At 34.3% G+C, this 10,028-nt stretch overlaps 1 protein-coding gene across 5 annotated transcripts; it reads left to right on the forward strand.

The window, feature by feature from the left end:
- The first annotated feature begins 644 nt into the window (after positions 1-644).
- Positions 645-4,405, forward strand: LOC140809445 (E3 ubiquitin-protein ligase DIS1-like). 5 transcript variants are annotated; one of them, XM_073167068.1, is made up of 5 exons: positions 645-791; positions 1,032-1,128; positions 2,271-2,502; positions 3,288-3,674; positions 3,888-4,405. In XM_073167068.1, exons 3-5 carry the CDS (start codon positions 2,293-2,295, stop codon positions 4,206-4,208), a joined length of 918 nt encoding a protein of 305 aa, XP_073023169.1. In that variant the 5' UTR covers positions 645-791; positions 1,032-1,128; positions 2,271-2,292; the 3' UTR covers positions 4,209-4,405. The 5 variants fall into 5 exon arrangements, with proteins under 5 accessions (XP_073023169.1, XP_073023170.1, XP_073023168.1 ...); XM_073167069.1 differs by lacking the exon at positions 645-791 and adding an exon at positions 798-936; XM_073167067.1 differs by lacking the exon at positions 645-791 and adding an exon at positions 798-930.
- Positions 4,406-10,028: the final 5,623 nt, after the last annotated feature.

Raw genomic sequence — 10,028 nt, forward strand, 5'->3', positions numbered from 1 at the left:
TCACAATCATTCCGATTTTAGAAGTTAGATTTTTCTCATTTTTTAATTCAATTAAGTGCATTACATTTGAAACGTCTGCCCCCACAATTTTTATAGCAAACATTGTTGTAATAAACTTAAAATAAATTATACAATAATATGTTGTCTGAAATTTTAAAAAATTATTAATAATATCAGCAGAAGAGAGAGAAAGATACTTTATAAATACATTATGTGAGACATGTTTGATAAATTATTTCGGACAACAAAGAGAAGATATGTACGAAAAAAATATCTTGATAAATAACGCTCTTGGTTCAGTTCGATAAAACGCGAGTCTCCAAACCCGATAATCTAAGGGAAATATGAGAATCGAGTGTGAATGATTTATATATGAAAGTATGAATAATATTAATGTGAACAATGCTGATGTGAGTCTTGAAGCCACCTGCGAAATGGGGGCATCAATGACATATAATGCATGTGTGAATTCAATTCGAAGCGTCACTGCCAACTTGGATAGCGATTAAAGAACCTCGTGAATCCTTTTCATTATCAGACGCCATTAATGAACATTTTCCATCGATGGGTGAATTTTGAACCAAAACTTGGTAACCAGACGAGACGCCATTAATGCATATGAATATTATTTTTAATTGTTCAGTAAATCTTGGACCAAAAGATCTCTGCATTTGGTGCCCAACACGGCAGTGTTTATTTGCATACAACTTCACTTCGGGGGCCACTATTTTTCTGCTTCGACCTCTTCTTTTTGTTTCCATTATGGCTTTATTTTGAATTGAAATTTCCTGGTCCCTCTCTCTCTCTCTCTCACTTCTTTGTTCTTCTGCAATTTATTTATACTGTTTTGTTTTTTGATGTTCCATTTGTTGATTCTTGCATCACGGTTAATGTAATAGACCAAGACAAACGGCGATGCTGACTTCAGCCGTACTTGTCTCTTGATATTTTTCAAACTATTGCGTAGATTGTTTTGATATGTGTCTCTATATATACATATATGTCTCTATATTGACTTTACCGGATTGCAGGTCGACCCTAATAATCGGAGCCCGTTTCCTCTTTGTAAAGGATTTTCCTCCATCTTTTAGCTATGGGTTTTTAATTTGGAGCCATTGTTTGGTCCAGGTAATCTCTTCCCATGCTGATTTGTATCTATTTCACTGTGGGTTCTTGATTTTTTTGTTTGGTCCAGGTAATCTCTTCCCATGCTGATTTGTATCTATTTCACTGTGGGTTCTTGATTTTTTTACCCAAAGTTATCATTTTTTTTCTGGGTTTTATCAAAATATTTTGAGTTTGTTTTACAGCGTTTTTGGGTGCTGGAAGAACTTGTGCCTTTTTTGGTTTGAGTTGTTTTCGGTGGAGTTTTGTAGATCTGGGATTGATACGGAAAATTGAAATACCATTCAAATGCTGAGCTGAACAAAGCATAATCTTGTTGTTAAATCAGACCTTTGGCTTGTTTAACAGCATTGGCCATCCATCCTGAAAGCTTGTGTTTCTATGAATATGTGATGTGTTGGCACGGGTCAGGGAAATTCGATTAAAAGTTTTTGTGAGGACCCAAAAGTTATGACGTGTGTTGATTTCAAATATAAGATTCAGGATATCTACTTTTTGGTTGTCTTTCCGGGCATTTGTTATGTTATATTAATATTAATTTTAATATAAGCAATGGATAAAGTTGCCAACTTTTTCCATGATTTGAACTGCATGTGAAATCACTAATTGGGTGTAAAAGCGGAAGTCATGGAGGATTCCTCTTATGATGATATTGTTTTCTTGTGGCTGGAATTCTAGTTTTATCAAGAATATGGACTAACAGGATTTCACCATGGCAATCTCTGAATTTTCTTTGGAATCATGTGATTGATTATATCTGGCGACTGGATGGTATTTTTTCGATAGATTTCATATTGATTGTTGAATGGGGTATGTGCCCTCTGTTTTTGTTGCGATGCGAGGCCATTTGATCTTTCACTTGGATAGTTTAATTTTATTTCCTTCTGTAAGAAAATGCTAACAAGTGCAATTATTTTTTCTAGTTTTCAGAATTTGATTGGTTATGAGTTGTATGGATACGGGGATTATTAATTACAGAATTTTCGACCCAACTGCATGACTCCTATCCCCTTCCTCTACTTAGTCTCAGTGCCCTCTCCATGTTTCTGTTTGGTTGACACTAATTTTTTAGTATTTTCATCGCCTCAATTTGATGTAAGTTGTAAATTTAGTTTATTTTGTAACCTACATGTTGGCTTGTGTAGGTACTAAGTGTATTTCCTTTCGATGGCAAGTGGAAATGCCTTTTATGATGACTCGCGAAGTAAACCTGAGGTCATTGATCCACACCAAGATGAAGAAATGTTGGATATTGGAGAACATGTCAATGAGACCTCTCAAACTCCTGTAAAACCTGATTTGATTGTCACGAGTAGCGTCCGTGAGCTGCTGGAATGTCCAGTATGCCTAAATGCTATGTACCCGCCAATTCATCAGGTACAGCTATCTTCTATCTAAAATTGTTGGGGTAAATTATTTGCAATAAAAAAGTTCCGCTTGAGTTTGAGTTTTCTTCACCATTTTACCTTTAAAGTACATTTAAACAGAAAAATGGGAACAAAAATATGAATTTTGTGCCTTCTCTTTGGTTTTCTTTTTTCTCCCAGTTGTTGATAATAAGCTTTGTCGTATTTGTGCTTTCTTTTCTTTTCTTTTTTAAAAATGGTGATCCAATGTAAGTTAGCAAGTAAATGCTAGAAAAAAGCAGGGATTCATAAATCATGGATTGCAGTACATTCAAGGTTCTTTTGTGTGGACCGTGAGAAATATTCTAATTTACTGGCTTGATATTTAAAAAGATTGCCTCGATATCTTGTTTCGTTAGAATTTTTTTACAAGTTTTTATTCTTTGCTTCAGATATGGACTATTTTTTAATATTTAGTATTTTACTTTTGCTCCTAGAATTTTACTTTAAACAAGTCATAGACCATGGTGCACATATTCCGTATCATAATTCTCCGTCAATTGATTGGATTATAATTCTTTGATATCTTGCAAAATTGCTTGTAACACCTATTCATTAGTTCTTCTCGTCTTAGGTTGTAATCCTGATGACGATTGAGTTGGAACTCATATACTTCTTTAAATCTAGTATATATATTTAGATATGAATTGGCCAAAGCAATTTAATTAATGTGTGACAAGTTGGTAATTCAGTTTTGTATGTGATCTGGTTTCATGAGCTGAATTAAGTTTAATTCTGTCATTTCTGTTATTATAGTGTTCCAATGGTCACACATTGTGTTCTGGATGCAAACCTAGAGTACAGAACCGGTGCCCAACTTGCAGGCACGAACTTGGTAACATCAGATGTCTTGCGTTGGAGAAGGTGGCTGCATCTCTTGAGCTTCCATGTAAATATCAGAATTTTGGGTGTATTAGCATCTATCCTTACTACAGCAAGCTTAAACATGAATCCCAATGCTCTTTTAGACCCTACAATTGTCCCTATGCGGGTTCAGAATGCTCAGTTATTGGTGATATCCCTTTTCTTGTGAACCACTTGAAAGATGATCACAAAGTTGACATGCACAATGGCAGTACTTTCAATCATCGCTATGTCAAATCAAATCCACAAGAGGTTGAGAATGCCACGTGGATGCTTACGGTAAAGGAATCTTCGTTCTTGTTATTTATGATTCTTTTGAGCCCTCTCCATGGTTTGTAATGTTCCTCTATATATGCATCTTTTATAAATAAACGAAAATGGAAAATAATACTAGGCACTAGCCATAATTCTAGTAAATTTTGCATCCGCGGACTAATTTTTCTGGGTAGAATGAAGTATTCCTGTTCACATACTAAATCTGTCTTTCCTCAGGTTTTCAGTTGTTTTGGGCAGTATTTCTGTCTTCATTTTGAAGCATTTCAGCTGGGAATGGCTCCTGTATACATTGCATTTTTACGGTTCATGGGTGATGACAACGAGGCAAAAAATTACAGCTATAGTCTTGAAGTTGGGGGTAATGGGAGGAAAGCCATATGGCAAGGAGTTCCAAGAAGCATAAGGGATGGCCACAAAAAGGTTCGCGATAGTTTCGACGGGCTCATAATTCAACGTAACATGGCACTTTTCTTCTCCGGTGGGGACAGGAAAGAGTTGAAACTTCGGGTTACTGGTAGGATATGGAAGGAGCAGTAGCATGATCCGGGATCTGTCGTTTCTGCCATTTTTTTCCGTCAGTAGAAAGTAAATATATTGTTCTTTTAGTACCATGGTATGTTTTGATTGTGTCTATTGAAGTTTAGGAGGCAAACTCTCTTTGCTGCTTGTTTTTTGGACAAATGGTTTGGACATTTGTTTAGTAATATATAAAAACTTGTGGTTCCTCTTGTGCTCTTTTTGCTTCAAAAAACTTGCTCTCAAGAAGAATTCTATAGTTTCTAGTGAATGTGCTTTGAGTTTTTGTGATGTGCAACCTAACATGCTTAAAAGTAGTTTTAGACAAATTTATTATAATGTCAGTTTCTGAAGGTAGATATTTTAAGATTTGCATAAGCACTTCTCATGTTATTTCAAAGTTGCTGAATATGCACAAACCAATGAGATTTACAGGTCAAATGCAACCGAAAACTTTTTTGGTGGCATATATATATATAATTAGGGGTGTGCAATCGGTCAGAACCGAACCGACCGAACCGAACTTTTCGAAAACCGAACCGACCGATTTTTTTTTTGGAAAACCGAACCGACGGAATTTTGAAAAGAAAACCGAGGAAACCGAACCAATAAAAATTCGGTTATTTCGGTTTTCGACCGAAATAACCGATTTTTTTTATTAAATAAACTTTTTAAACATATTTACACAAAACTACAACTGAATTTAATACATGATTCAAATATACAGAGATAATCAATTCACCTAGCCTAAGTTTGATCGATTTAGAAAACGAAGCCATTAGTTGTGTTTAGTTCAATAGAATTGGATTTCCAACTTTCCATCATGTAAAAAACCCAGTAGAAATAAAAATGCATCATATCCAAATTTGAGGCCCAACATATATATTATATATATATATATGTATATATATTCGGTTTTATCGGTCTAACCGATTTTTTCCTCAAGAAAACCGAACCGAATAAACCGATTAAACCGATTAAACCGAATTTCTAAACCGAATAACCCGAACCGAATTTCTAAATTTTTTCGGTTTTTTCGGTTTTCTCGGTTTGACCGATATTTTGCTCACCCCTATATATAATAGGTAGGGCACCTCAATTCTTGAGGTGTTTTACTTAGATTTATCGTTTAACATACGAGTATTTATACTTTTTTAGAGTAAATAATGATATGTTTATGTTGTGTAGGTCTTAGTTAATAATGTAATTTTAAAAGATGTAAGTATTACGAATATAGTAAGTTTTTATTTATTTTTATATCTGTATTCATACGATTAGTATTTCAAGTTGGTTCTATGCTCAACAAAGTAAAAATAATATGAAAAAATATGGATTTACGAAAGTGAGAATAGTTAGGAAAAACATTGAGTTGGTGTTCAAGTTGGAGAAGTTTAATAATATGTCTCAAATTGAATATAAGTTATTTTAAATTCGAAAATAGAGTATCCATATTTAAATAATGGCGGTGTTTATAAGGGGGTCATACCTAATGACATTTTCTACGCTAATGGTTTTATGAAATCGGTAACTTTAACTTAAATATTAGTTGAAATATGAACTGTTAAACAGTCAGCAAGAGCACTTAGAATTTTAATGTAATCAAAGAAACTGAAAACTTGTTAATTGTTAATGTCGACAGAATTTCATTAGACATAATATAATGGCCCGAAATTCGTATTTGAAAATTTGCGGAAAATTTAAAATTTTTTCTTTAAATTATTAAAATGTCTCATTCGTGAAATAAACTGATGAGTAAAGTATAATGTTCAAAATAGCACAGCGGAAGTAATTATTGTTTGCAAAATAAAAATTTAAAATAATTCAACAACAGAAAAAAAAAACTGAGTTTGAAATAAGTAAATGTTGAAAATGTGGTCCTTGGGTTCCACTACTGCCGACCTAAGATGGCTCACTGGTCCCTGCCCTCGGTCCCGACCTCATCAGTACCTACAACAATCAAGTCTAGTGAGTTTAAAGACTCATCATGCATATATCATAAATAACAAGTAATAATAATAAAATTGCATGCGTGGTAAAAAAATATCATTAGTCTGGCGTAACGTAAAAATATCATGTCATGAGTAATAGTAATACGTGCATAACTGAACTGAAAATACGTGAAACGTTTGCTCAATCGAGTCCTGTTATAAAATAACATGTCATAAATTTTCTGTTGAGATTATGTTCTACGCTAGTGGCCCCTGAACTGAACTGAACTAGATCGCCTGATCAGACTAAACCACAGTATACTGGGCGGTAGAGATCATCACAGCCCTTGGACTGGATATCCGTATCAATAAATGAACTGAACTGAACCGGTAAGTGACCACCGGGTGAAGTAATAATCTCATGATAATGAAGTGGCCACAAGCAATATCGCATAAATCTCAAAAATGAATATTTTATATTTTTGCACGTAATGTAATTAAATAACATAATTAAATATCCTGTATTATTTTACCAAATGGGTTAGATCGTTCACAGGCTCGCTGCGACTTAAATCTAACATGAAAAATATACAAATGATTTAACTTGACCAAACTTTGTAATTGAATCCAAAAACGAGACAATTATGTCCAATGACTTAGTATTTAATCATGACTCCGTGCCAACCGAACCAACATCGAACCATCATTTAGTCATGATTAAAATACACTTAAAATGATGAAACAATGCTCCTAAAATTTCAGTACTTCGAAATTTGGTGAATGAAGGCCTAAAACATGAAACGCTCTTTCGAGAGTCACTTTGACACATTGCACCATAATTTCTCGTACGACCTCTAAACTTAATCGAATCACGAACGGCCAAAAACATGACCTTCATAACTCGATGAGGTACTGTTTAGTCCAAGGCTATAAGCTAAAAGCCAACCAATAACTCGAAACACACCTCTGAACCTCAGCACAACTTGCTGTAAAAAATAGAGCAGTTGTGTTAGCGTTTCCTTGCGTCGTTTGCGAGGCTAATGACCATTGGGGCTTGAACCACCAACCAGAACCTCTTCCCAACATCCTAAGGGTTCATGCCACAATCCAAAACACACCATGGACCACCCGAAACTCCCACCCGAGAGGCAAACCTGCACGCGTGGGGAGAATTGCTTCGGTTATTCCAATGGCCATTTGATTGACCATGGCATGATCTAGACATCGAGGGGTATGGTATGGACCGTGGATAAGGGCCAAAAGCCGACCAAGATCCATACCAACCTAATAACCGAACACCAACTCATGCAGAAAATGAAAGGGATCGAAGGGGGCTGTTCTTGTTTATTTTTTTTAAAACCGATTGGGACGTGAACCAAGCCATGTTGGTCACGTCCTAGACATGTCAAGAAAGGGTTCTAACCATGGCTACAGCCCCTAGGGCAGCCACGATCAGAACACTTGCCTTATACCAAAAATCGTGCAATCCGAGACTCAAAATGCCTTATGGACGAGTTGCTGCCCATTCGAGTTGCTGGGGGAAGAAGACACTTTAAACAATGGTCAAATCCCTTCTTAACACATCCAATATCAATCCTAGATGCAGCCTGGAAAGCCTGGACTTGAGCCAACCACCTGAAACCATCAAAAAAAGCCAAGCCGTGAGGAGCACAAGGAAGACAAACTTTCTGTACATGTTTCAAAAATGTGCTGTCAAATATTTCGGTTTTTACCTCATAAAATCTTGATCATGAAAGCTTTAAAATCATATTATGGCTTGATTGAAGAGTGAAAGAAAAAATATAAACATGCCTTGAATTTTTGTTTTGAAGAAAACAAAAGACACGACGACGCGGCGCAGCGGAGACAGAGTGTTCTTCTTTTGTTTCTACTTTCCTCTCTTATTTATTACTCTTGAGGCTCACGATTTTCTCTGAGTTTTTCTTCTGAATTTCGGTGGAAATGGTGGGGAGGGAAGTCTAGGAAAATAAATGGGAGGTCGCAAGATAGTGGGAAATTAAATGGCAAAATGAATCTTGCTTTCTTTGAGTTTGCTTGGAGATAGAAAGGATATGATATCAAGGGATTTTGAGGGATATTTTGGAGGTGTGTTGGCCGATTTCTTGCTTAATAAAAATGATGGAGGATATTGCTTAATTGTTAGTTAGTGGTTATTGAAATGGTGAGGGAATTATCTTCCAAGAAAAGATAAGAAAATGAGTTACAATGGTGAGTTGACAAACTCAATTAAATATATCATGAGGTGGCCGATTTCTTCAAAAAAAATGGGATAGAAAAATTTACCTAATTAATAATTATTGATGAAATAAATTGGAGGGATTATCCACCAAGAAAGGGGTAAGGAAAGGAATCAAAGTTTGTGAGTTGTCAAATTAAATTCAAACCTTCTATGAAGTGGCCGAAAATTGTTAGATAAATGAGGATGCAATATTAATTAATTAATAATTATTGAGGATTTAAAATGAGGGAATTAACTATGCCATGAAAGGATTAAGGAAAGATAACAAAATGGAGGGTTGACAAATTAATTAAATCTCATAAGGGTAGTGGCCGAATTTTATGCTTATTAAGATGGAAGGAAATTATTTCTTAACTCTTGTAGTTTAATTCTTTAGAGTTTTATCCACCCATTAAATATTTTAGTGAATTAATAAATTAATTAAAGAATAACATTATCTTGCATGCATGGATAAATCTTTAAATTAAATTGCTAACATGTTAAGTTGAAATTTCTTAATTAAAATAAGCCTAGATTAACTTATCTCAATTAGTTACATATTTTAATTTAGGCTTTTAAATTAATTATTGAACCTAAAAGAATTTATTTACTACTTATCTTCTAATTAATTAATTAAATTCTTAAACTTTCTTTAAACATTCTTTCACATTAAATTAACTTATTATTTATCTTAAATAAATTCTAGGAATGTGTTGCGTGTTTTCTTGATTTCTCGCAAGCGCACGACGTCAAGTTATAGTAAAATGTATTTTCGAGTACAAGTGTCGATCCCACGAGGAATGTGTATATAAATGTATATTAGTACTTGTGATGAAAATAGTCTCGACTTTATTTAGAATAATCAATTAAAAGATTTGTTTGCAAGAATAACTAAATTGCAAATGGATTTAAATGTAACACCAATTTATAAAAATTACAATGGAATGAAAGATCTAGAGGTCCGATTTCACGCAACTGTCCACCATGTGTAATTTATTGTAGCTATGTTATAAAAATCCTTCTTATTCATTAGCCAAGAATCCTATAATTACCTACTCCCTCTCCCGAGTATTGAGTAGACTGTAATTATTTAAAAATGGATTGCAACATTCCCATCAACAATCTATAAATAAATAACACAACAAGCACTAGATTCTCTATTGGCTTCGATAGCAATATAGGCCCTCCCGAACTCTATAAATACCATTGATGTATTTTTCTCATTTCTTTTTTATAATTTCCTCTTCCGAGTGATAAATTGTAAATATATAATTCATTCAAAATATGGCCAATAAAATGAAAGCATTAAGAGTAGAACAATACAAATGAACAATATGAAGAACTTAAATAGCTTAGTTCATAACTTATAACACATGGTTTCTAGTTTTGTTCCATCTTTCCTCTAGAAATAAAAATTAGTTCATAATAAAACAATCAAAATAACAAAACATGGTTTTAAAACAAGACATATCAAATAAAAATAAAAGAAAGAAGAACTTAGAACAAGAGTTTGAAGTGCTGATTCCGTCCCCGGCGTTGTGTAGCAGATTTCTCTAAAGAACTTGATGAACTTGAATCTTCAATCTCCTAGCAGCAGCCTCCAGTCTTCCCTTGGCTCCCCAATACCCTAGATGGTAACTAAATGATGTCCTTTTATAGTACAGACAAGCCTCT

The sequence above is a fragment of the Primulina eburnea genome, chromosome 13, assembly GCF_022965805.1.
Source record: "Primulina eburnea isolate SZY01 chromosome 13, ASM2296580v1, whole genome shotgun sequence".
NCBI classification, from domain to species: Eukaryota; Viridiplantae; Streptophyta; class Magnoliopsida; order Lamiales; family Gesneriaceae; genus Primulina; species Primulina eburnea.

Excerpts from the sequence above, each read along its gene's own strand:
- LOC140809445 (XM_073167068.1), top strand. The coding sequence starts at position 2,293 with ATGGCAAGTGGAAATGCCTTTTATGATGACTCGCGAAGTAAACCTGAG. Across the intron at positions 2,503-3,287 it reads TGTACCCGCCAATTCATCAG|TGTTCCAATGGTCACACATT; the intron begins GTACAGCTATCT and ends CTGTTATTATAG. Across the intron at positions 3,675-3,887 it reads ATGCCACGTGGATGCTTACG|GTTTTCAGTTGTTTTGGGCA; the intron begins GTAAAGGAATCT and ends GTCTTTCCTCAG.